Here is a 27,604-nt window from a genome sequence, read left to right as displayed (position 1 = left end):
TGAGTTTTTATCTGTCCTTTTTATCTGTCCTGTTTTGCTTTCAAGGTTAAATGACTGGCTTCCAAATCGAGCAACTGAGAAAAGCGCATTTGTTTTCTTATGGTCTACATTGATAAGATGTCATCAACACACACACATACACACAGCTGCTAGATTGTGTGTGTCCTCTGTTGTGGCTGCCAGGCCTCTATAGGTGTCTTTTATCTGTGATCTCTGTGGCAGTGTTGTGTGGAGTGGAGTCTTGAGCTCAGGGGAGAGAGAAAATAGCTAAATGGAATACTAGCGTGACCCGTCTCTCTCTCTCTCTGTCTCAGCCTCTCAGAGGAGCCCGTCGGTGACCTCAGACCAGAAGTCGGTGGAGAGCCTCTTCTCAGCCAAGTGGGTGATGGAGAGGGCCAGGCTGGAGACTGTCAGGGACAATAACATACTAACTGTACCGCTAGTGCTGTTTCATGGCCAATTGATAAATGGGGACAGCGGAGGGATTTTCAATTCACTGAGTTACATTGTTTTGTGTAATCGGCATGCATAATACACTTTTGCAGTTATAATGATTGTTTGCATGATGTGATGCTACTTAGCAGAGGTGGGACCAAGTCATTGTTTTACAAGTCACAAGTAAGTCTCAAATCTTAGCACTCAAGTCCCAAGTCAAGTCCCAAGTCAAGTCCGAAGTCAAGACAGGCAAGTCCAAGTCAAGTCTCAAGTCCTAAACTTTGAGTTTCGAGTCCTAAACAAGTCATAATGTGCTCTTCACCAAATGTAATAGTATTTCATATTTTAACAAGAGTAATAGGTAGTATATTACATTTACGCAAATAATGAATGCTTTTAAAGATATCTATCTATTTATTACTTTCCAAATAAACATTATATTCTACATGCTACACTAGTAAATTATAAATTATATAGCTGTCGGCTATATTAGCCACGACATACCGTTCTTTATGCAGCTTCAAATGACGAACAAAGTGGGAAATTGTTGCGCCTCCGTCTGTAATTTTCTTCCCGCATGTTTTGCAAGTTGCAATCTGTTTTTTGTTGATACAGCGTCGTCTTTATAACCGAAAATAATAATTTGGGGTATCATCTTTCCAAGGGCTCCATCTGAATTCACCCGCCAATGTTCCTCTGCACTGCCACGCACAACTGTTTCTCAGCTGGCACAATTTGATTGGTTGCTGCACTTCGGATTTTAAATGATACAATGACTATGAGGTTAAAGTGCAGACTGTCAGTTTTAATTTGAAGGTATTTTCATCCATATCCATATATATTTTGACATTACAGCACTTTTTGTACATACAGTTGAAGTCGAAAGTTTACATACACCTTAGACAAATACATTTAAACTCAGTTTTTCACAATGCCTGACATTTAATCCTAGTAAAAATTCCCTGTTTTAGGTCAGTTAGGGTCACCACTTTATTATTTTAAGAATGTGCACCAGTCCCTCCTGCAGCAAAGCACCCCCACAACATGATGCTGCCACACCCGTGCTTCATGGTTGGGAAGGTGTTCTTTAGCTTGCAAGCCTACCCATTTTCCTCCAAACATAACCATGGTCATTATGGCCAAACAGTTCTATTTTTGTTTCATCAGACCAGAGGACATTTCTCCAAAAAGTATGATCTTTGTCCCCATGTGCAGTTGCAAACCGTAGTCTGGCTTTTTTATGGCGGTTTTGGAGCAGTGACTTCTTCCTTGCTGAGCGGCCTTTCAGGTTATGTCGATATAGGACTCGTTTTACTGTGGATATAGATTATTTTGTACCTGTTTCCTCCAGCATCTTCACAAGGTCCTTTGCTGCTGTTCTGGGATTGATTTGCCCTTTTCGCACCAAAGTACGTTCATCTCTATGAGACAGAATGCGTCTCCTTCCTGAGCGGTATGACGGCTGCGTGGTCCCATGGTGTTTATACTTGCGTACTATTGTTTGTGCAGATGAATTGGGAAATTTCCAATTTGGAAATTGCTCCCAAGGAGGAACCAGACTTGTGGAGGTCTAGAATTTGTTTTCTGATTTCTTTAGATTTTCCCATGATGTCAAGCAATGAGGCACTGAGTTTGAAGGTAGGCCTTGAAATACATCCACAGGTACACCTCCAATTGACTCAAATGATGTCAATTAGCCTATCAGAAGCTTCTAAAGCCATGACATCAATTTCTGGAATTTTCCAAGCTGTTTAAAGGCAGTCAACTTAGTGTATGTAAACTTCTGACCCACTGGAACTGTGATAGTGAATTGTAAGTGAAATAATCTGTCTGTAAACAATTGTTGGAAAAATTACTTGTCATGCACAAAGTATATGTCCTAACCGACTTGCCAAAACTATAGTTTGTTAACAAGTTTTTCAAAAATGAGTTTTAATGACTCCAACCTAAGTGTATGTAAACTTCCGACTTTCTCTGTAGTCCCCCCATTTTAGTGGACCAAAAGTATTGGAACAATTTCACTTATATGTGTATTAAAGCAGTCAAAGGTGTAGTATTGTCACAATCGTTTGAAGCATACTCGGGCCAACGTGCAGCGTGATCTGGGTTCCACATCTTTATTTAGTGAAACAATACAGATAGAACAAACTAAATTAACACCGAACCGTGACTACATCGGTGCTACTTGCACTAACTCAAAACAATATCCCATAAAACACAGGTGGAAAAAATGCGTCTTAAATATGATCCCCAATTAGAGACAACGATAACCAGCTGCCTCTAATTGGGAACCATATCAAGCACACCAACCTAGAAATATGAAAATTAGAATAGCCACATAGAAATAATAAACTACAATACAACATAGACATACATATTCTAAATCTCCCCCTAGTCACGCCCTGACCTACTATACCATAGAGAAACAATGGTTCTCTATGGTCAGGGCATGACAAGTATTTGGTCCAATATTCCTAGCACACAATGGTTACATCAAGCTTGTGACTCTACAAACTTGTTGGATGCATTTTCTGTTTGTTTTGGTTGTGTTTCAGATTATTTTGTGTCCGAAATGAATGGTAGAAAATGTATTGTATCAATTTGGAGTCACTTTTATTGTAAATAGCAATATAATATGTTTCTAAATACTTCTACATTAATGTGAATGCTACTATGATTACAGATAATCCTGAATGAATTGTGAATAATGAAGAATGTTACAGATGCACAAATACCTCCCTAACCTGCCCTGTTATTGTGGTGAGATGTAACTTTCTCACTCGATTCATTCAGAATTATCTGTAATCATGGTAGCATCCACAGTAATATAGAAATGTTTAGAAACATATTCTAATCTTATTTACCGTAAAAGTGACTCCAAAATAATAATCTGAAACAAAATAAAAATAAAAATAAAAATAATCTGAAACACAACTAAAACAAACAACAAATAGATCCAACAAGTCACAGCTTGATGATGCTAGGAATATGGGACCAAATACTAAACTTTTGACTTCTTTAATACACATAAGTGAATTTGTTCCAATACTTTTGGACTCCTAAAATGGGGGGATTATGCACCCGTTATGAATGAAATACCCTCAAATTAAATCTGACAATCTGCACTTTAACCTCATAGTCATTGTTCAAAGTGCTGGAGTACAGAGCCAAAACAACCAAAAATATGTCGCAGTCCCAATACTTTTGGAGCTCACTGTATATTCTGGAGAGGGTACATGATAGGTTTAGTGACCACAGTTTATTGTTTTTTTTATAACAGAGGGTTTTGTGATGCAATCTCCACAGCAGGAATAAAGTAATCCATATGATTTATCTTATGTTAGAACAGCTATTAAAACATCTAAATCTCAAAAAGTGACTGTTGAGCTACACATCAATTTTAAATACTCTTAGATGAAGCACGAAAATGCTTAATATAGGTACCATTGACTTGCATTGGATTTGCGCCACAATGATTGCGGAAGATGTCACCAAGGGGAAGAATGTACAGGGTAAAAAAGGATGTGGCCCAGAATTGACCCCTGAGGGACATCAAATCAAAATCAAATCAAATGTATCTATATAGCCCTTCGTACATCAGCTGATATCTCAAAGTGCTGTACAGAAACCCAGCCTAAAACCCCAAACAGCAAGCAATGCAGGTGTTGAAGCACATTGGCTAGGAAAAACTCCCTCGAAAGGCCAAAACCTAGGAAGAAACCTAGAGAGGAACCAGGCTATGAGGGGTGGCCAGTCCTCTTCTGGCTGTGCCGGGTGGAGATTATAACAGAACATGGCCAAGATGATAATAGGTCTGGGACAGGTAGCACGTCCGGTGAACAGGTCAGGATTCCATAGCCGCAGGCAGAACAGTTGAAACTGGAGCAGCAGCATGGCCAGGTGGACTGGGGACAGCAAGGAGTCATAATGCCAGGTAGTCCTGAGGCATGGTCCTAGGGCTCAGGTCCTCCGAGAGAGAGAAAGAAAGAGAGAAAGAGAGAATTATAGAGAGCATACTTAAATTTACACAGGACACCGGAAAAAGACAGGAGAAGTACTCCAGATATAACAAACTGACCCTAGCCCCCCGACACATAAACTACTGCAGCATAAATACTGGAGGCTGAGACAGGAGGGGTCAGGAGACACTGTGGCCCCATCCGATGATTCCCCCGGACAGGGCCAAACAGGAAGGATATAACCCCACCCACTTTGCCAAAGCACAGCCCCCACACCACTAGAGGGATATCTTCAACCACCAACTTACCATCCTGAGACAAGGCCGAGTATAGCCCACAAAGATCTCCGCTACGGCACAACCCAAGGGGGGGGGGGGTGCCAACCTAGACAGGAAGATCACATCAGTGACTCAACCCACTCAAGTGACGCACCCCTCCCAGGGACGGCATGAAAGAGCACCAGTAAGCCAGTGACTCAGCCCCTGTAATAGGGTTAGAGGCAGAGAATCCCAGCGGAAAGAGGGGAACCGGCCAGGCAGAGACAGCAAGGGCGGTTCGTTGCTCCAGGGCCTTTCCGTTCCCCTTCACACTCCTGGGCCAGACTACACTAAAATCATATTACCCACTGAAGAGATGAGTCTTCAATAAAGACTTAAAGGTTGAGACCAAGTTTGCGTCTCTCACATGGGTAGGCAGAACATTGCATTAAAATGGAGCTCTACAGTATAGGAGAAAGCCCTGCCTCCAGCTGTTTGCTTAGAAATTCTAGGGAAAATTAGGAGGCCTGCGTCTTGTGACCGTAGCGTACGTGTAGGTACCGTATGTACGGCAGGACCAAATCAGAGAGATAGGTAGGAGCAAGCCCATGTAATGCTTTGTAGGTTAACAGTACAACCTTGAAATAAGCCCTTGCCTTGACAGGAAGCCAGTGTAGGGAGGCTAGCACTGGAGTAATATGATCAAATATTTTGGTTCTAGTCAGGATTCTAGCAGCCGTATTTAGCACTAACTGAAGTTTATTTAGTGCTTTATCCGGGTAGCCGGAAAGTAGAGCATTGCAGTAGTCTAACCTAGAAGTAACAAGGGCATGGATTAATTTTCTGCATCATTTTTGGACAGAAAGTTTCAGATTTTTGCAATTTTACGTAGATGGAAAAAAGCTGTCCTTGAAACAGTCTTGATATGTTCGTCAAAAGAGAAATCCGGGTCCAGAGTAACGCCGAGGTCCTTCACAGTTTTATTTGAGACGACTGTACAACCATTAAGATTAATTGTCAGATTCAACAGAAGATCTCTTTGTTTCTTGGGACCTAAAACAAGCATCTCTGTTTTGTCTGAGTTTAAAAGTAGAAAGTTTGCAGCCATCCACTTCCTTATATCTGAAACACAGGCTTCTAGCGAGGGCAATTTTGGGGCTTCACCATGTTTCATTGAAATGTAGAGCTGTGTGTCATCCGCATAGCAGTGAAAGTTAACATTATGTTTTTGAATGACATCCCCAAGAGGTAAAATATAAAGTGAAAACAATAGTGGTCCTAAAACGGAAACTTGAGGAATACCAAAATTAACAGTTGATTTGTCAGAGGAAAAACCATTCACAGAGACAAACTGATATAATTCCGACAGATAAGATCTAAACCAGGCCAGAACTTGTCCTTGTAGACCAATTTGGGTTTCCAATCTCTCCAAAAGAATGTGGTGATCGATGGTATCAAAAGCAGCACTAAGGTCTAGGAGCATGAGGACAGATGCAGAGCCTCGGTCTGCCATTAAAAGGTAATTTACCACCTTCACAAGTGCAGTCTCAGTGCTATGATGGGGTCTAAAACCAGACTGAAGCATTTCGTATACATTGTTTGTCTTCAGGAAGGCAGTGAGTTGCCGCGCAGCAGCCTTTTCTAAAATTTTTGAAGGAATACGCAGATTTAAAAAGGCGTCCGTAATTTGCTTTCTAATAGTTATGATCTTTTCCTCAAAGAAGTTCATGAATTTATTACTGCTGAAGTGAAAGCCATCCTCACTTGGGGAATGCTGCTTTTTAGTTAGCTTTGCGACAGTATCAGAAATACATTTCGGATTGTTCTTATTTTCCTCAATTAAGTTGGAAAAATAGGATGATCGAGCAGCAGTAAGGGCTGCTAATATCATAGTGAATAGGTGCTGGGGACAATACTGAACCACCCATGCTCACCAAGAAACTACTGGTTCAGGTCATAGATATGACCTGAACCAGTCGAGGGCAACACTGGAGATTCCCACCCACCTCTCCAGCTGGTCAACAAGGATGTTACAGTATGATCAATAGTATCAAACGCGGCACTGAGATCCAAAATAACTAGAATATAGCTTTCACCGGCATCAGCAGCCAACAGAAGGTCATTACTGACTTTCAATAAATCAGTTTCTATGCTGTGAAGTGAGTGCAAGCCCGACAAGCCACCATTTGCTTGAAAACAACTTTTTCAAAGATCTTGGATAAAAAAATACATTTAGAGAGATGTCTATAATTACTCTGTGAGGAGGTAGAGCTTTAATAACAACACAGCTCAACAGAATCCTTATACATCTCCTTTCTTCACCTCACCCCGATATCACCTTTATCTCTGAGGCACACATTACCACTCAGGTGCTTTTGTCCGCTAGGCACCATTCATACATTGTTCAGTGTGAGGAAAAATGGCCCTTTTCCCATCCTTTAACAAAATGAAAACCACTTCACTGTGTGCCAGGGCCCTTGAGGTCCATTATATTCTTTAGGATGCTATTGAGTTCTATTGATGGAAAGATCTTAAAATTCGCATTGACCACTTATCCTGGAGCGTCCTTTTTTGTCATGAAATAACAAACGGAAGAGGCATTTGGTGTTTATTGAGTTCAGTTGTTATTTTATTGAGCTATATGTATGTGCTGAAAATGGCAGGGTCATGGTAAGACAATAATAAGGGCTGTGTATGCTCCTTTACGTCGCAGAGAAATTCCAATGAATGTACTTGTACTCACAAATGGTAATGAATGAAAGGTCAAGTTGAACTCGAGGTGTTGCATTCCTCTCCTCTACTCTACAGGCTGACTCTCAACCGGACGAGACTCCTGACCCGGGCAGCCAGGGGCTTCATGTTTCGCTCACACAGCAAAACCAGCGACTCTGTGGGGGAGAGTGAGAACGAGAACAAAGACTACATTCCTCTGGTGCGTTGCTGCACAGGTGCACCATTCGTTTTAGTTAAAAGACTGTTCGCTGGATCTAAATACAACCAACTGCCCATATGTTCTACATAGATTTTAAGAATGTTAACTGTAATTCACCATTGACAAAAGGGCATGTTTTTGAAAATATTAAAGTGAAATGATAAACTCAAATCAAATCAAATGTTATTTGTCACATACACATGGTTAGCAGATGTTAATGCGAGTGTAGCGAAATGCTTGTGCTTCTAGTTCCGGCCATGCAGTAATATCTAACAAGTAATCTAACCTAACAATTTCACAACAACTACCTTATACACACAAGTGTAAAGGAATGAATAAGAATATGTACATTAAAAATATATGAATGAGCGATGGCCGAACGGGATAGGCAAGATGCAGTAGATGGTATAGAGTACAGTATATACATATGAACATATGAGATGAGTAATGCAGGGTATGTAAACATTATATAAAGTGGCATTGTTTAAAGTGGCTAGTGATACATTTATTACATCAATTGTTCCATTATTAAAGTGGCTAGAGTTGAGTCAGTATGTTGGCAGCAGCCACTCCATGTTAGTGATGGCTGTTTAACAGTCTGATGGTCTTGAGATAGAAGCTGTTTTTCAGTCTCTCGGCCCCAGCTTTGATGCACCTGTACTGACCTCGCCTTCTGGATGATAGCGGGGTGAACAGGCAGTGGCACGGATGGTTGTTGTCCTTGATGATCTTTTTGGCCTTCCTGTGACATCGGGTGGTGTAGGTGTCCTGGAGGGCAGGTAGTTTGCCCCCAGTGATGCGTTGTGCAGACCTCACTACCCTCTGGAGAGCCTTACGGTTATGGGCAGAGCAGTTGCTGTACCAGGCGGTGATACAGTCTGACAGGATGCTCTCGATTGTGCATCTGTAAAAGGTTGTGAGTGTTTTTGGTGACAAGCCCAATTTCTTCAGCCTCCTGAGGTTGAAGAGGCGCTTCTGTGCCTTCTTCACCTCGCTGTCTGTGTGGGTGGACCATTTCAGTTTGTCCGTGATGTGTACACCGAGGAACTTAAAACTTTCCACCCTCTCCACTACTGTCTCGTCGATGTGGATAGGGGGGTGCTCCCTCTGCTGTTTCCTGAAGTCCACGATCATCTCCTTTGTTTTGTTGACATTGAGTATGAGGTTATTTTCCTGACACCACACTCCGAGGTCCCTCACCTCCTCCCTGTAGGCCGTCTCGTCTGGGCATACTTGAACTAGTCAGTAAAGATATAAAGGAGTTGAAGACAAAAAAGCTGCAACAATGGGAGAAAATCTGGTACTTACTGGTATCAAAGAAAATGAGGGCGAAGATGTTAAGGTGTAGGGAAATAGTTATTTCTGTAAGTACTACCGATCCCAGGCGAGACTCGACAAACTCAAACGTGTACACTGTTTGGGACAGAGATATGAGCACCCAAATGTTGACAAATTTGCATTCTTTAAAGATAGAATATTAAAGATAAAATAACCGCTGGCATGAAAATAAGCATGAATGAGCAGTTCCCAAAGGAAATTGCAGAACGGTGCAAGGTTCTGTACTCACTCTTCAAGGTGAATAGATTTAAAGGGAAACCTTTAGCTCTCGTAGTCGATAAACTGTGACCAACTGTTCAGACACCAAGACTCCTCCTAAGCTATTCTAAATATTTCCCAGAGTCAAATAATGGAACACCCAATACTAACCATGGTAGGGATTGTATTATTATTATTTTTTTACAATAAAATACAACAAACTGATAAAGAAATAAACTACAATAGACTATACCGTTCAAGATAGGGAATGTTGTAAAATAATTAGTATTCAACTTTCTATTTATAGTATATATAAATAGATAAAAGACTGCATTAGAAGAAAGGATAATAATGAAAAAGTTTGCAAAAGTCTGAAATGAGGTAGGAATAAACATGTAGGAGGGATAAAACACAGGACATAGACACAGTGTTTGGGCATGTGATGGAAGGTGAGGTGGATGTTTTTGTGTTTGGAAAAGTGTGGAGTTAAGTGAGTGAAAAAGGAAAATGGTTGCAAATGCCAGAGCCCATGTGTGTCAGCGAGGAGGGGTTGTGACAGAGAGAGCTTTCAATTTTGTTCGGATACAGTGCCTTGCGAAAGTATTCGGCCCCCTTGAACTTTGCGACCTTTTGCCACATTTCAGGCTTCAAACATAAAGATATAAAACTGTATTTTTTTGTGAAGAATCAACAACAAGTGGGACACAATCATGAAGTGAACGACATTTATTGGATATTTCAAACTTTTTTAACAAATCAAAAACTGAAAATTGGGCGTGCAAAATTATTATTATTATTATTACTTTTGCCTATCTTAATCTTTTCTTTTTATTGGCCAGTCTGGGATATGGCTTTTTCTTTGCAACTCTGCCTAGAAGGCCAGCATCCCGGAGTCGCTTCTTCACTATTGGTGTTTCTCAATCTAGACACTCGAAAGTACTTGTCCTCTTGCTCAGTTGTGCACCGGGGCCTCCCACTCCTCTTTCTATTCTGGTTAGCGCCAGTTTGCGCTGTTCTGTGATAGGAATAGTACACAGCGTTGTACGAGATCTTCAGTTTCTTTGCAATTTCTCGCATGGAATAGCCTTCATTTCTCAGAACAAGAATAGACTGACGAGTTTCAGAAGAAATGTCTTTGTTTCTGGCCATTTTGAGCCTGAAATCGAACCCACAAATGCTGATGCTCCAGATACTCAACTAGTCTAAAGAAGGCCAGTTTTATTGCTTCTTTAATCAGAACCACAGTTTTCAGCTGTGCTAACATAATTGCAAAAGGGTTTTCTAATGATCAATTAGCCTTTTAAAATGATAAACTTGGATTAACTAATACAACGTGCCATTGGAACACAGGAGTGATGGTTGCTGATAATGGGCCTCTGTATGCCTATGTAGATATTCTGTAAAAAATCAGCTGTTTCCAGCTACAATAGTTATTTACAACATTAACAATCTCTACACTGTATTTCTGATCAATTTGATGTTATTTTAATAGACAAAAAAATGTGATTTTCTTTCAAAAACAAGGACATTTCTAAGTGACCCCAAACTTTTGAACGGTAGTGTAAGTACGTGGTTACAAAGGGTATCAGTGTCTTAACAGCGCAATTTTCCAAGGCAGGATATTCTGAGCACAGCCCAATCCAGAAATCTGGCAGTGGCTTCTGATTAAATAACATTTTGACAGAACCACTTGTTGCAATTTCAATAAGGCTCTCTTGTTCAGATATCGGTAAGTGGACAGGAGGCAGGGCATGAAAGGGATAACGAATCCAGTTGTTTGTGACATCCATTTTGGGTTAAGTCCCTGCATAATTGCGCACCCAACTCACTCAGGTGCTTTGCTATATCACGTTTGACATTGTCCGTAAGCTTGAGTTAATTTGCACACAAAATCATACAATAATGGAAAGACGTGTGTTGTCCTTGTTAATGCAGACAGAGAGGAGCTCCAACGTCTTAATCATAGCCTCAATTTTGTCCCGCACATTGAATATAGTTAAGCAGAGTCCCTGTAATCCTAGATACAGATCCTTCAGTCGAGAAAAAACACCACCCAGATAGGCCAGTCGGGTGAGAAACTCGTCATCATGCAAGCGGTCAGACAAGTGGAAAATTATGGTCATTAAATAATTTTTGCCCATTCCTCCTGACAGAGCTGGTGTAACTGAGTCACATTTTCTATGGGATTGAGGTGAGGGCTATGTGATGGCCACTCCAATACCTTGACTTTGTTGTCCTTAAGCCATTTTGCCACAACTTTGGAAGTATGCTTGGGGTCATTGTTCATTTGGAAGACCCATTTGCAACCAAGCTTTATCTTCCTGACTGGTGTCTTGAGATGTTGCTTCAATAAATCCACATAAGTTTGCTTCCTCATGATGCCATCTATTTTGTGAAGTGCACCAGTCCCTCCTGCAGCAAAGCACCCCCACAACATGATGCTACCACCCCCGTGCTTCACGGTTGGGATGGTGTTCTTCGGCTTGCAAGCCTCCCCCTTTTTCCTCCAAACATAACGATGGTCATTATGGCCAAACAGTTCTATTTTTGTTTCATCCGACCAGATGACATTTCTCCAAAAAGTAAGATTTTTGTGATTTTCCCCATGTGCAGTTGCAAACCATAGTCTGGCTTTTTTTATGGCGGTTTTGGAGCAGTGAGTTCTTCCTTGCTGAGCGGCCTTTCAGGTTATGTCGATATAGGACTCGTTTTACTGTGGATATAGATGATTTTTTACCTGTTTCCTCCAGCATCTTCACAAGGTCCTTTGCTGTTGTTCTGAGATTGATTTGCACATTTTGCACCAAGTATTTTCATCTCTAGGAGACAAAACGCGTCTCCTTCCTGAGCGGTATGATGGCTGCGTGGTCTCATGGTTACTATTGTTTGTGCAGATGAATGTGGTACCTTCAGGCGTTTGGAAATTGCAGAGGTGGATGTCTACAATTTTTTTTCTGAGGTCTTGGCTGATTTCTTTTGATTTTCCCATGATGTCAAGCAGAGAGGCACTGAGTTTGAAGGTAGGCCTTGAAATACATCCACAGGTACACCTCCAATCAAATGATGTCAATTAGCCTATCATATGCTTCTAAAGCCATGACATCATTTTCTGGAATTTTCCAAGCTGTGTAAAGCCACATTCAACTTAGTATATGTAAACTTCTGACCCACTGGAATTGTGATACAGTGAATTGTAATTGAAATAATCTGTCTGTAAACAATTGTTGGAAAAATGTGTCATGCACAAAGTAGATGTCCTAACCAACTTGCCAAAACTATAGTTTGTTAACAATCAATGTGTGGAATGGTTGAAGTTTCAATGACTCCAACCTAAGTGTATGTCAACTTCCGACTTCAACTCTATGGACGAAGGCCTTCCTTTTTTTTAATCAAGTTTTTGAAAGAAAATAAAACTCGTTGTCCATTAAAACAACATCAAATTGATCCGAAATACAGTGTAGACATTGTTAATGTTAATGTTGTAAATGACTGCAGCTGGAAACGGCAGATTCTTTATGGAATATCTACATAGGTGTACAGAGGCCCATTATCAGAAACCATCACTCTTGCGTTCCAATGGAACGTTGTGTTAGCTAATCCAAGTTTATCATTTTAAAAGGCTAATTGATCATTAGAAAACCCTTTTGCAATTATGTTAGCACAGCTGAAAACTGTGATTCTGATTATTAACGAAGCAATAAAACTGGCCTTCTTTAGACTAGTTGAGGATCTGGAGCATCAACATTTGTGGGTTCGATTCCAGGCACATAATGGGCAGAAACTAAAACCTTTCTCTTCAAACTCATCAGTCTATTCTTGTTCTGAGAAATGAAGGCTATTCCATGCGAGAAATTGCAAATAAACTGAAGATCATGTACAATGCTGTGTCAACTCCCTTCACAGAACAGCGCAAACTAGCTCTAACCAGAATAGAAGTGGGAGGCCCCGGTGCACAACTGAGCAAGAGGACAAGTACATTCGAGTGTCTAGTTTGAGAAACAGACGCCTCACAAGTCCTCAACTGGCAGCTTCATTAAATAGTACCCGCAAAACACCAGTCTCAACATCAACAGTGAAGAGGCAACTCTGGGATGCCGGCCTTCTAGGCAGAGTTGCAAAGAAAAAGCCATATCTCAGACTGGCCAATAAAAATGAAAGTTTAAGATTGGCAAAAGAACACAGACAATGGACAGAGGAAGATTGGAAGGAAGTGTTATGGACAGACAAATCTAAGTTTGAGGTGTTCGGATCACAAAGAAGAACATTTGTTAGATGCAGAAAAAATAAAAAAAATATGCTGGAGGAGTGCTTGATGACATCTGTCAAGCATGGTGGAGGCAATGTGATGGTCTGGGGTGCTTTGGTGGTGATAAAGTGGGAGATTTGTACAGGGTAAAAGTAATCTTTAAGAAGGAAGGCTTTCACTTCATTTTGCAACGCCATGCCATACCCTGTGGACGGCGCTTAATTGGAGCCAATTTCCTCCTACAACAGAACAATGACCCAAAGCACAGCTCAAAACTATGCAAGAACTGTTTAGGGAAGAAGCAGTCAGCTGGTATTCTGTCTGTAATGGAGTGGCCAGCACAGTCACCGGATCTCAACCCTATTGAGCTGCGTGTGGGAGTAGCTTGACCATATGGTACGTAAGAAATGCCCATCAAGCCAATCCAACTTGTGGGAGGTGCTTCAGGAAGCATGGGGTGAAATTTCTTCAGATTACCTCAAGAAATTGACAACTAGAATGCAAAAGGTCTGCAAGGCTGTAATTGCTGCAAATGGAGGATTCTTTGACCAAAGCAAAGTTTGAAGGCCAACAATTATTATTTCAATTAAAAATCATTATTTATAACCTTGTCAGCACCTTGACTATATTTCCTATTTATTTTGCAACTCATTTTATGTATGTTTTCATGGAAAACAAGGACATTTCTGGGATTTATCTAACTAAAACGACACTTCATGTTATCTCTGGGACCCTTTGGATGATACATTCTGAAATCTTGCTCTGATTTAAGTACACATTTCACCTTCAGAGGTGAATTTATCAAACCTATCGAGGTGAAAAAAGTGTTTTGTTGTTAAGAGCTCTACTCAAGCAATAGCATGGCATTTTTTCGCAGGAATAGCTACTGTATATTGGACAGTGCAGTTATATTAACAATAATTTAAGCTTTCAGCTTGTAAGACACTTATCTGTACCGACATTTGTTGTTTCTCTAAAATCTGTGATCGTAACACAAGGCGCTGCATGATTTACAACTGTCCCGTTGTTAAGTCATACCACAGAATCTCAATTGGATTGAGGTCTGTGCTTTGAATAGGCCATTCCAATATATTTAAATGTTCCCCTTAAACCAGTCGAGAGTCGCTTTAGCAGTATGCTTAGAGTAATTGTCCTGCTGGAAGGTGAACCTCTGTCCCAGTCTCAAATCTCTGGAAGATTGAAACAGGTTTCCCTCAAGAATTTCCCTGTATTTAGCTCTATCCATCATTCCTTCAATTCTGACCAGTTTCCCAGTCCCTGCCGATGAAAAACATCCCCACAGCATGATGCTGCCACCACCATGCTTCACTGTGGGGACTTTATCCCTGACCTGTTTGGAAAACTCCTTGGTCTTCATAGTGCTGCTTGCTTGGTGGTGCCCTTTGCTTAGTGGTGTTGCAGACTCTGGGGCCTTTCAGAACAGGTGTATGTATACTCAGATCATATGACACTTAGATTGCACACAGGTAGACTTTATTTAACTAATTATGTGACTTCTGAAGGTAATTGGCTGCACCAGATCTTATTTAGGGGCTTCATAGCCAAAGGGGGTGAATACATATGCACACACCACTTTTCTGTTTTTACATGTTTAAAAAAATATATATATATTATTATTTTTTTTTTCATTTCACTTCACCAATTTGGACTATTTTGTGTATGTCCAATACATGAAATCCAATTTATGGTTGTAATGAAACAAAATAGGAAAAACACCAAGGAGGGTGAATACTTTTGTAAGGCACTGTATATGGGGGATAGAACCATCCTACCTCTGCAGGTTTTGCTACGAATAGACAGAATCATTAGATAATTTGTTTTGATACTGTCCATATGTACAGTAGCTTGTTTTTGGTTGCAGGTTCAGAAATGGCTGAAGAATTACAACATTTACCTGGAGCTAACTCTGCCAATAGCACTGCTGGGTGATTTGAAAAGTCATAGTCAATCGATCAATAATATAATAATACTTTTAGCAAAAAATTGTATCTTTAGTTTACAATCTGTAGAAACTATGATAATAGAAAGGTTCAGAACTTTTTTGAAACATCACAGCACAGTTGAAAAATATATAAACTAGATGGTCTTCAGAGATAGATGGGAGGGGTTGAGAGTAGCTGAAGGATGGGACTAAAAACAAACAGAAGATACCTATTATAAAATACATGTATATAGTATGTGTAAACTTGGAGTTGAAGCCTTTGTGTTTACCATTAGTTTACTCCAATTAGGTGAGGGTTAGGGGAACATAATAAAGGAAAATATATTTCACAATTTGTATTAAACTACCTCTCTCTGGTACAGGTGTCCTTACAGTTGGCATGTGGTGCGTTCTGCCTGGACATCGCTCTGTGTGAGGCCATCAACGTGTCCATGGACAAGCTGAAGTGGACGTCTCCCTTCACCAGCCACCGGGTCAGTCTGGGTCACCACGTCTCCCACTCAGCCAGCCGCCGCTCAAACAGCAGCGCTGCAGACGACAGCCACAGGTCCACCTCTCCATCTCCGTTTGAGAGCTCAGCTAAGGAGACAGAAACCAGCCTGGCAGGCCACCACCAGCACAAGCCTGGAGACCTGGTTGTCAGCAGCCACAGACAAGGGGGGCATAGCCCCTCTCACCTGGCCAGGAGTCCACGGACTGAGGGTTGGCCTGGGTCTTCTCCTTCCTTCCTAGGCGGCCCCTCCACCCCTACCTCCACCACCTACGCCGAGCACCCTCTCTCCCCTCACTCCCAGACAGACAGCAGAAGGGACTCGGAGTCGGAGAGCGTGGAAACACCCCCTGCAGCGCCTCCTGGTGGCCCGGGGTCCAGGAAGAGGCTGAATACGGAGGGCATGGTGTGGGCCACGGCTGTAGCCCTGGCCTGGCTGGAGCACAGCTCGGCCAGCTACTTCATAGAGTGGGAGCTGATAGCAGCTAAGGCTAGCATGTGGCTCAGTGCCCAGACCATCCCTGAAGGAAAGGACTTAGCCTCAGTCAAGTCTGCTGCCAACCAGCTCTTTATCATCCTCAGACACTGGGACGAGAACCTGCAGCTCAACATGCTCTGCTACAACCCCAACAGTGTCTGAGGCTGATTGCATCGCATGCACCGTCCTCCATCAGGACATATCCAACTATGCTATGCTAACTGACTAATGCTTTATTTACTATTTATTTTTTGCCATTTTGAGTATTGCCAAATTTGTTAGTGCAGCTATTGTGAGCATTGTGTCGTAGAATTGATTCTGTTATGATAACTTCTAAACCTGTCAGAAGCTTCCCAGAGTCACAAACTTGCTTGTTGGCACCCTTTGGGTGGATACATTTACCAGCTATGGGTCTGTTTAAACGTGATTCTATTCACATGGTGAAGGAAATCAGAAGTGTAAGAGTAAACGAACATATTCTAAAAAATAGAAGTTTATGAAAATATATGTATTGTTTTCTTTATGTTTAATATTTCCATCATATTGATGTCCAATGACGAGAGAATATGCCAAAACAATTCCCATGAGACTTTTACAATTATTTATATTGCATCTAATGTGTTTGATCGTCACAATCATTTCAAAATCAATATTGTGATATATGAAAATTTGCCTGGTCCCAGATCTGTTTGTGTCTTGCCAACTATGGCCAATTCCTCTTCTCATGTTTGATGTCTTCATATTGGTTTAGAAACCGTCCTTTTATCGCTGTTTATTTTGTATTCATCAGCCGTAAGTGCCTAACAATGATTAAACACAAACAAAGATTGGTTATCAGAAATAGGTATTTAGATGTTTCTCTGCTGTTATTTCTCTGTTGTTATTGTTTGATATAAAAAAATGCTCAGCGTGTTTTCTTTTGTAGGTATTCTGAATAATGTGATAGAAACTTTCAATTTGGATGAAAGAAATTACTTTTTCTGTCCTTTCCTTTGTCCTTTCCTTTCCTTTGTCCTTTCCTTTCCTTTGTCCTTTCCTTTCCTTTGTCCTTTTCTTTCCTTTGTCCTTTTCTTTCCTTTGTCCTTTCCTTTCCTTTGTCCTTTTCTTTCCTTTGTCCTTTCCTTTCCTTTGTCATTTCCTTTCCTTTGTCATTTCCTTTCCTTTGTCCTTTTCTTTCCTTTGTCCTTTCATTTGTCCTTTCCTTTCCTTTGTCCTTTGTCCTTTCCTTTCCTTTGTCATTTCCTTTCCTTTGTCCTTTCCTTTCCTTTGTCCTTTCCTTTCCTTTGTCCTTTCCTTTGTCCTTTCCTTTCCTTTGTCCTTTGTCCTTTTCTTTCCTTTGTCCTTTGTCCTTTCCTTTCCTTTGTCCTTTGTCCTTTTCTTTCCTTTGTCCTTTCCTTTGTCCTTTCCTTTCCTTTGTCCTTTGTCATTTCCTTTCCTTTGTCCTTTCCTTTCCTTTGTCATTTTCTTTCCTTTGTCCTTTTCTTTCCTTTGTCCTTTCCTTTCCTTTGTCATTTTCTTTCCTTTGTCCTTTCCTTTCCTTTGTCATTTCCTTTGTCATTTCCTTTCCTTTGTCCTTTTCTTTCCTTTGTCCTTTCCTTTGTCCTTTCCTTTCCTTTGTCCTTTGTCCTTTCCTTTCCTTTGTCATTTCCTTTCCTTTGTCATTTCCTTTCCTTTGTCCTTTCCTTTCCTTTGTCCTTTCCTTTGTCCTTTCCTTTCCTTTGTCCTTTGTCCTTTTCTTTCCTTTGTCCTTTGTCCTTTCCTTTCCTTTGTCCTTTGTCCTTTCCTTTCCTTTGTCCTTTGTCCTTTTCTTTCCTTTGTCCTTTCCTTTTTCCTTTTACTTCCTTGGTCCTTTCCTCTCATTTGTCTCTTTTGTAAGACATTGTACTCTTCTCTCATATTTCCTCAAAAATGTTGTTCATTTTACTCAGGTAGTATTATTTTCCTAAGGCTTTGAAATTTCATCCATCCTGCTGCATGGAAAACCAATGTTTGTGTTATAATATGTATCAACAGTGGGAGCAAAGCAATTCCCCCACAGCCAACCTGTTCTGCTGCATTTGGCCCAGGTCAGAAGTAGTGCACTATAGAGAGTCAGGTGCCATTTGAACATACCTCTAGAAATATTGTAATTTAATTGTGATCTGTGTAAACTTATAGTGATTGTGGCGGCTGGCTTTACTTGTGTACAACTCGATTGTTGCTGTGTGTTTTGAGAATATGATTGTTGACTGTTTTGAGGCTGTTAAAAGTTTCCATAGTCTCAGTTTGCTAAATGTCAGTGGCATGACTATGCAACTGCATGTAATAAAATATTTCCCCTCATGAAGCCGTACAAGTTTGCATCAAGACAAAGATAAAATTATTAGTCCTGTTCGTTACACAAACAATATAACAGATGTTACCCTGCATGGTGCAATAGTGGTTTAGGTCCAGTTTTATGTTCAATTAATGATGCTTGGCATTTAAACATAATTGCACCCATAGGCAGTACTATTCATAGCCAGTAGATGATGCACCACACTTCAAAACACAATGAAGTTAAGAAGGTCTCTCATTGAACTTGACAAAATGAAATCACTTTCTATTTTACAGACATTGGTGTGGTAAATTGGTGTGGTAAGCCATACCTGACTCTGTCTGACGGCCTCATTAACAACAAGTGTAGGAAGGAGCAACGGCTCAGAGAAAGCAAATAGCCCATTAGGATAACAAGGATCTAGCCATGCTAGTAACACCACGACCTGGAAGCACATACCTTTCTCTCTCTCTGTTAGAGATACTGTATGAAAGAGAGGACCGGGAGAGAGAGAGTTGTAGGGATAGAGGGAGAGATTGAGGTAGGAGAGAGAAGGAGAGATGGAGGTAGGGGATAGAGAGAAAGCATGGGGGAGAGAGAAATAGAGTGAGAGAGAGATTGAGGTATGGAGAGAGAGAGAGGTATGGAGAGAGTGCGATAGAAGTATTGAGAGAGAGAGAGCATGAATGAAGAAGAACCATGGCTCATTAGTGTGACAGGTGATACATCTTTACCCTTCCTTTATACACAGAGCTACAAATGCTCCTGTTGCTGGTACACGAGGTACACACTGCACAGGGCACATGGTACACACTACACAGGGCACATGGTACACACTACACAATGCTTTGAAGAGCAATCCTCCAAAGCCAATACCCAACAAGGGATTTGACTGTGCCCCTCAAATCTCAGCAACACTTCAACTCTGCTGGAGAGTTTTTGTGCAAGCAACTGACTGTGGCTTCAGCGATTAGAGGCACAGCACTGAAGGACAGTTTGGTTTTCAGTTAGTTTATTGCCTCTTTAGGCTTCCCTCATAATAATTTTCCTACTTTCTTAGTCAGAGAAAGGATCTGCATAAGGACTTCTGATGTTCATATTGTTACTAGGCTACTGCTTCCATATTCAGAGAAAATATCTGTGTAAGGGAGGTGTTAGAACAGACCAACGCATGTTTTGCTGTGTCTCTTTGCATGAACAAATTAACATTGTCTATATTTAACATGGCTATTGGAGCATCTTTATGCTGTTTAACAAGGTTTCTGAGTCGATTGAGCAGCAATGATCAGGGAAAATCTAAAACTTGTTTGAGGTTTAAAAAGCCTTCTGCCTGAGTGCCGTGGAAAATGTATCACCCCTACAAAAATGTCCATTAATTATAATCCACATAATAATTCACATTTCCTTTTGCTGCAGGATTATTTTATACTGCTGTAGCAAGCTGGCTCAAATTAAGATCTACACCCTAATTAGGGCTAACTCGGTGGTCAAGATACTGATAGGCCCATCGATAATATGACAGTTGTTCTCTATGTACAGGCCTACCAATGAATAAGCCTAAGTAAGAATACTGTTTGGAAAAGGATCCAATCACCACCCGAGTGGCGCAGCAGTCTAAGGCACTGCATCTCAGTGCTAGAGAAGTCACTACAGACCCTGGTTTGATTCCAGGCTGTATTACAACCGGCCGTGATTGGAAGTCCCATAGGGCGGTGCACAATTGGCCCAGTGTCGACCAGGTTAGGGTAGGGTTTGGCCGGGGTAGGCCGTCATTGTAAATAAGCATTTGTTCTTAATTTAACTGACTTGCCTAGTAAAATAAAGGTTAAATAAAATAAACCACTTACAGTGACTTTGGAAAGTATTCAGACCCCTTGACTTTTTCCACATTTTGTTGTTACAGCCTTATTCAATCTTAGTGAGAGTTCAATCTTAGTTTCATCAGACCAGAGAATCTTGTTTCTCATGGTCTGAGAGTCTTTAGGTGCCTTTTGGCTAACTCCAAGTGGTCTGTCATGTACCTTTTACTGAGGAGTGGCTTCCATCTGGCCACTCTACCATAAAGGCCTGATTGTTAGAGTGCAGCAGAAATGGTTGTCCTTCTGGAAGGTTCTCCCATCTCTACAGAGAAACTATAGAGCTCTGTCAGAGTGACCATCGGGTTCTTAGTCACCTCCCTGACCAAGGCCCTTCACCCCTGATTGCTCAGTTTGGCCGGGCGGCCAGCTCTAGGATGAGTCTTGGTGGTTCTAAACTTCTGTGTTCTTGGGAACCTTCAATGCTGCATAAATGCCCTTCCCCATATCTGTGCCTCGACACATTTCTGTCTCTGAGCTGTACGAACAATTCCTTCGACCTATGGCTTTGTTTTTGCTCTGATGTGCACTGTCAACTGTGGGACATTATATAGACAGGTGTGTGCCTTTCCAAATCAGGTCCAATCAATTGAATTTACCACAGGTGTAGAAACATCTCAAGGATGATCAATGGAAACAGGATGCACCAGAGCTCAATTTCGAGTCTCATAGCAAAGGGTCTGAATACTTATGTAAATAAGGTATTTCTGTTTTTTAATTTTAATACATTTGCAAAAAAAAAAAGAGATGCTTTCACTTTGTCATTATGGGGTATTGTGTGTAGATTGATGAGGATTTTTATTTTATTTAATCCATTAAACTCCTCCCAGGAGTTTCATCGGAGAGGAAAAGGTAGAGTATACAGATACTCTTTGGTTTCATGAAGCTTTAGGGTTATTTTCTTATGGCGAGATGGGAGTGGATGGATCTTTTGGGAATAGGGTTGCTATTGAGTTTACGCTCAGCATCGAGAAGAACTATTAACTTAAGAACAAAACATGCCGATTTCTCCTGAAAGATCTTTCTCAAACGGTTAAACGGTTCATTTTAAGACAATCAGAAAAGGGTAGTGTTCTTGTCACTGTTTTTTTTATTTTCTTTTCCAGGGGTTACAGGCAGGTCAATACACACACAGCAGCACAACACAGGCCCAGTCATTCACTCACACCACATGCCCTCTTCTCTGACTGCAATCTGATTAGTAGATTGTTCCTTTGTTTATAGTTTTTTTTATATGGTGTGGCTACCAAGTCTTTAGCCATGGTGTCCCCATTCTGACTCTGAATCTAGCCATGAAGGTACATGCCAGTGAGGGGTCAATTCCAATCAATTCAGAAAGTAAACAAAATTAAAATGACACAATTACACATTTTCCTGGAATTGGAGTTGGAATTTCATTGTACTTCCTGAATTGACTGGAATTGAACTGGAATTGACTCCAAACCTGGTACATGCGACAGTGACATAAACCTGTTAACTCCAGCTGTTCCCAGGTGTAACAGCTGTAAGCACAGTGCAGCAATGTGTATCTGTACTGTTCCACAAAACCTGTTGTAACTGCCATGTAAAACATGCCTTAGCTTAACATGCCTTAGTTAAATTCAAGGCACATATTAAAGATGCACACCCTGAATAAAGGGACACAAACAGCCGTATCAAACCATGAAGGCATGGCAACGATGCGACCATGGCAGCTCTGTCTGAATTAATCATGACTGACACATGAATGACTCAATTTGGCTCCAAGTTCACGGTTGACATACAGGTCAACGATTTCTATAACTAACTCAAGATAGACCAGAGCCTGTCATTTACAATGGGAACTAATGAATTATAGTGGGCCAACAAGCAAGGTGTGAAGAGCCAAGCACAAGCTAGCGAGATCCTATTGGCGCGTTCTAGCATGTATTTGCATATTTCCTTTAGGGAACGCCTACTCTGTGAAATGCGCTTGTGCAAAACTCAATTCGCCCTTGCACTCCTTCTACAGAACACATATTTTTACTTTGGCAAAGAGTAAAGACGACAAAGCTTAGTCAAATCTGTTCATAACAGATTCCTGTTTTGGAAACAGAAAACTGTATTGAGATCAAATGTTTCATCAATAAGAAAATTAGTAGAACGTCGGCCAAAATCCATCTCACCCTATCTTCTCCCACTGCCAGTCACTGGGCTTCCTCTCATCCCCATATTTAGCAGTGAGTGGAAACACCAACCGGATGTTTCTCATTTATACATCAGGTGAAATATCTATCTCATTGTTCTATTTGTGTACAGGTGTTGACTCTTCATTTGATCACTCTGTTGCTGAAGAAATCTAAAACTTGTAGTGTATTTAAGGTTTAAAGAGGCTTCTGTCTCCTGAGTGGTTTGGAAAATGTATCATTCCCTACAAAAATGTCCATTCATTCTAATCCACATAATAATTCACATTTCTTTTTGCTGCAGGATTATTTTCATGTTGTAGCAAGCTGGCTCAAATTAAGATCTACACCTGTAAAGGAGGCTCAGATATCCCCACTGCGTAGGCTGTGGTTACACAGGAATCCTAATTCTGATATTTTGCCCTGATCTTTGAAAAAAAAATCAGTTTTCTAATGCTATTCTGTCATGAGGCTAAGATAAAATGTTGCAGTTTTAAAGCAAATTTCCTGCTATTCTAAAATTGATTAAATATTTTTTTCCCCTATGAGGGGGCGACATCCAGGGGGTCCACAACCCCCTAAAAAATATATATATATAAATTGGTTGGGGGCCCTTTGGAGCTCTGGGGCCCTGGGCACGTGCCCTGCATGCCAATTCAGTAATCTGGCCCTGCATATGAGTCACCATGGCAAAGGTAGTGGTGGCTGTCCTATAGGGTGCCATGTAGCTGTAGGCAATTAACCCTGGGTTCAGTGTCATTTCAGAGATAATCATTTATTCAAGGGCGTAGTGACAGTTATTTCGCTTTTCACAGGCAAAGGGCAGATGCAGTACAGTCCTCAATGATATCAGAGAAGAGCACTATTCACCTCATCATGTGGTACAGCTCATTGATATTTTCAATGGTTACAATGTGATAGTTGAAATAGTAGGACTGGGATGTAAATTTTATAACTTTCTGGAATGTTTTTCAAACCTATTAACTGGTTTTCTATATCAACCAGAAAAGTTATGCCCACACATACTATAGATAAATTCAATTACATTTTTTTCAGTGTTATGTAAAGCCACTTGACCACTTCATGCAATAATCTAGTCTTGGGAGATTTGTTATGTAATATAATAGTCCATTACTGTATATCATAACAGCTTAACGTCCACCACACACACACACACACACACACACACACACACACACACACACACACACACACACACACACACACACACACACACACACACACACACACACACACACACACACACACACACACACACACACACACACACAAACTGACCAAACCCAAGTAATTGTGGGTTTTAGCTCCAAACAGCAGTCCAAAGAGAGATCTCATGGTGCAAAACAAATTATATCCTACATAGTCTCAGTTTAAGCAATCCCAAGGCAACAGCCAGTGAAAGTGCAGAGCGCCAAATTCAAACAACAGAAATCTCATAATTAATATTCCTCAAACATACATGTATGTATCTTATACCATAGAGATCAAATTAATCACTAACTTTTGATGATATTCATCAGATGACACTCATAGGACTTCATGTTACACAATACATATATGTTTTGTTCGATAAAGTGCATATTTATATCAAAAAATCTCAGTATACATTGGCGCGTTATGTTCACTAGTTCCAAAAACATCCGGTGATATTGCAGAGAGCCACATCATTTTACAGAAATACTCATCATAAATGTCAATGAAAATACAATTGTTAGACATGGAAATATAGATGCACTTCTCCTTAATGCAACCGCTGTGTCAGATTTCAAAAAAGTTTTACGGAAAAAGCAAACCATGCAATAATCTGAGTACAGCTCTCGACAACAAAGAAGCCAAAAATATATCCGCCATATTGGGTAGTCAGCATTAGTCATAAATAACATTATAAATATTCACTTACCTTTGATGATCTTCGTCAGAATGCACTCCCAGGAATCCCAGTTCCACATTAAACGTTTGATTTAGTTCGATAATGTCCATCATTTATGTCCAAAGAGCTACTTTTGTTAGCACGTTTGGTAAACAAATCCAAAGTCATGAAGCACGTTCCCTAGTTCCAAAAGTTCCGTTACTGTCCGTAGAAACATGTCAAACGACGTATCTAATAAATCTTTAGGATGTTTTTAACATAAAACTTCAATAATATTCAAACCGGAGAATTCCTATATCCGTAGAAAACTCGTGACCGCGCCTCAGAGCCTGTGGCAATCTGCCAGACACCTGGCCCAAACAGCCCTTATGAACCCCCACTTTACAGTAGAATCCTCAAACAAGTTTCTAAAGACGGTTGACTTCTAGTGGAAGCCTTAGGAAGTGAAACATAACAAATATCCCACTGTGCATTCAATAGGGGCTGGGATGAAAATCGACCAACCTCAGATTTCCCACTTCCTGTTTGGATTTCTTCTCAGGTTTTTGCCTGCCATATGAGTTCTGTTATACTCACAGACATCATTCAAACAGTTTTAGAAACGTCAGAGTGTTTTCTATTCAATACTAATAATAATATGCTTATATTAGCAACTGGGACTGAGGAGCAGGCCGTTTACTCTGGGCACCTCTGGGAACCTTTCATCCAAGCTACTCAATACTGCCCCTGCAGCCATAAGAAGTTAACAGCAACAATTGCACTGAGAGCAGGAGCTAGAGGCTCTGAGCAGTTGCTAAGGCAACAGTCCTGACTTTGGCAATCCGTGGTGTGTTGTGTTTTCCCAGCTCACGGTTGTCATACCAAGAGTTCCGCCATATGTTACCCTTGTTTCCTGGGGAAATCACTGAACCCCAGGGTGTCTAGCATGATGTTTCCTTCCACATTTTTAATGATATCAGCCCAAAACCTCAAAATGGAAAGCTATCCACCAGTGGACCATGTAAATACTGTATCTTACACTCGGTGGCTCACAACTTTTTTCCAAACAGATTTTGTATTCATTGCTATAATTTCCCTGTAATGTTGCCACAATATGTCACTTTCATTCAGTTATTATAATAATGTGTTGATGCTTTCTGCTGTGAGGTGGAGTTAAATTCGGACAGAAAAACACCATCACAATGTCACAATGTGAAAAGAAATGTGAACCATGATGGTGAAGATGCTTGAATCAGCTGTGCACATATGAGAAACAAGCTCCCATACAAAGAAACCTCTTGGTAAATGGCTCCTCTGTGGACATACAGTACCAGTCAAAGGTTTGGACACAACATTCTTATTCAAGGGTTTTTCTTTTCTTTCCACCTCCCCCTCCCTGGCATTCGAGGGCGCCAGGCTGCCCATCATTACGCACACCTATCACCATGTGGATCACTTTGTTGATTGCCCTTCTCTATTGTACCTTGTCAGCTCAGGGGTTTGAACTTGCAACCTTCCGGTTACTAGGCAAGTTAGTTAAGAACAAATTATTATTTTCAATGACAGCCTAGGGGTGGGTTAACTGCCTGTTCAGGGGCAAAACAACAAATTTGTACCTTTTCAGCTCAGGGGTTTGAACTTGTAACCTTCCGGTTACTAGTCCAAAGCTCTAACCACTAGGCTACCCTGCCGCCCCAGTTATTTATTAAATGTTAACTCTCTATACTCGCTTCTCGTCTCCCAGGAATCATGTAGTAACCAAAAAAGTGTTAAACAAATCAAAATATATTTTAGATTGTTCAAAGTAGCCACCCTTTGCCTTGATGACAGCTTTGCACACTCTTGGCAGCCAACAAGTTCTCAGCATATGTGGGAACTCCTTCAAGACTGTTGGAAAAGCATTCCAGGTGAAGCTGGTTGAGAGAATGCCAAGAGCGTGCAAAGCTGTCATCAAGGCAAAGGGTGGCTAATTTGAAGAATCTGAAATATACTATATATTTGTTTAACACTGTCAGAGTTTACTAGGAGTGGTGGGTCGGAGTCAGGCGCAGAGAGCAAAGGTTTCGGTAAATCGTAATTTATTCTCCAGCACAAAACGATCACGCCAAAATACAAGGTGCATTAAACAGGCACAGGCCCAAACACAGGACCAAACAGTCCGGAGAAAGCAAACACGACAACACAACCAACAGAGTAACAATCCAGCACAAACCTAGGCGGACCTAACAGGCTTAAATAGACATAAATCAAGAAACGAAACAGGGAACAGGTGCAACCAATAAGACAAAATGAAACGAAAAGGAATCGGTGGCGGCTAGTAGACCGGCGACGACGACCGCCGAGCGCCGCCCGAACAGGCAGGGGAGCTACCTTCGGGTTTTTGGTTACTACATGATTCCATGTGTTATTTCATAGTTTTGATGTCTTCTTTATTATTTTACAATGTAGAAAATAGTAAAAATAAAGAAAAACCCTTGAATGGGTGCATCCAAACCTTTGACTGGTACTGTATATAATGTGTCTTCAGTATGAAATGTCTTCAGTATGAAACCGGGACTGTGAGTTTCTCTTTCTCATCTTCTAACAAAGCCTCTATTATACAAAACCTCAAGTCCTACTGATTAATGATGCACATGTAGTACATGTTGATTGGTGGCATATAAGATGCTTGCAAGTGAGGGCTTGTTATGATTATGCGTTGTGTGTTTTTGTTCCTCAGTCACTTCAGTTGGAGGATGATCTTTCAAATTGAGATGCTGACTCTGTTCAATTGATGTCTATTCCTCTGCACAAATGTGTCCTATTCCAACACTAGCACACCTAATTCAAGTAGTCAGCAGAACTAATCATCAAGCCCTTGATTAGTTGAAGCAGGCGTAGAGTGCTGAAATAACAAATATGACATGATACTGGGTTAAAATATAAATGCTAGATTATGTGTAATACATATGGTAGAGTAGTTCATACTAACTATCAGTGATGTCGACCTTACATCCACTGGAGGCTGATGGGATGATCTATAGGAGGAAGGGCTCATTGTAATGGCTGGAGGACAGATTGTAATGGCACGAGGACAGATGCAGAGCCTCGGTCTGATGCCATTAAAAGGTCATTTACCACCTGCACAAGTGCAGTCTCAGTG

General features: G+C 40.9%; 1 protein-coding gene across 1 annotated transcript in view; it reads left to right on the top strand.

The window, feature by feature from the left end:
* Window positions 1–17,372, top strand: part of LOC110532587 (von Willebrand factor A domain-containing protein 5B1) — a 57,467-nt gene extending 40,095 nt beyond the window's left edge. Inside the window, exons 17-19 of the mRNA XM_036988601.1 lie at window positions 303–378; window positions 7,460–7,583; window positions 15,691–17,372. Of these exons, the coding sequence (XP_036844496.1) occupies window positions 303–378; window positions 7,460–7,583; window positions 15,691–16,458 (968 nt within the window). The 3' untranslated portion in view covers window positions 16,459–17,372. The remainder of the gene's footprint in view (window positions 1–302; window positions 379–7,459; window positions 7,584–15,690) is intronic.
* The last annotated feature ends 10,232 nt before the right edge of the window (window positions 17,373–27,604 follow it).

This window comes from Oncorhynchus mykiss, chromosome 9, assembly GCF_013265735.2.
Source record: "Oncorhynchus mykiss isolate Arlee chromosome 9, USDA_OmykA_1.1, whole genome shotgun sequence".
NCBI classification, from domain to species: Eukaryota; Metazoa; Chordata; class Actinopteri; order Salmoniformes; family Salmonidae; genus Oncorhynchus; species Oncorhynchus mykiss.
The sequence above is the reverse complement of the archived record's forward strand: the minus strand, read 5'-3'. Positions and strand labels throughout refer to the sequence as shown.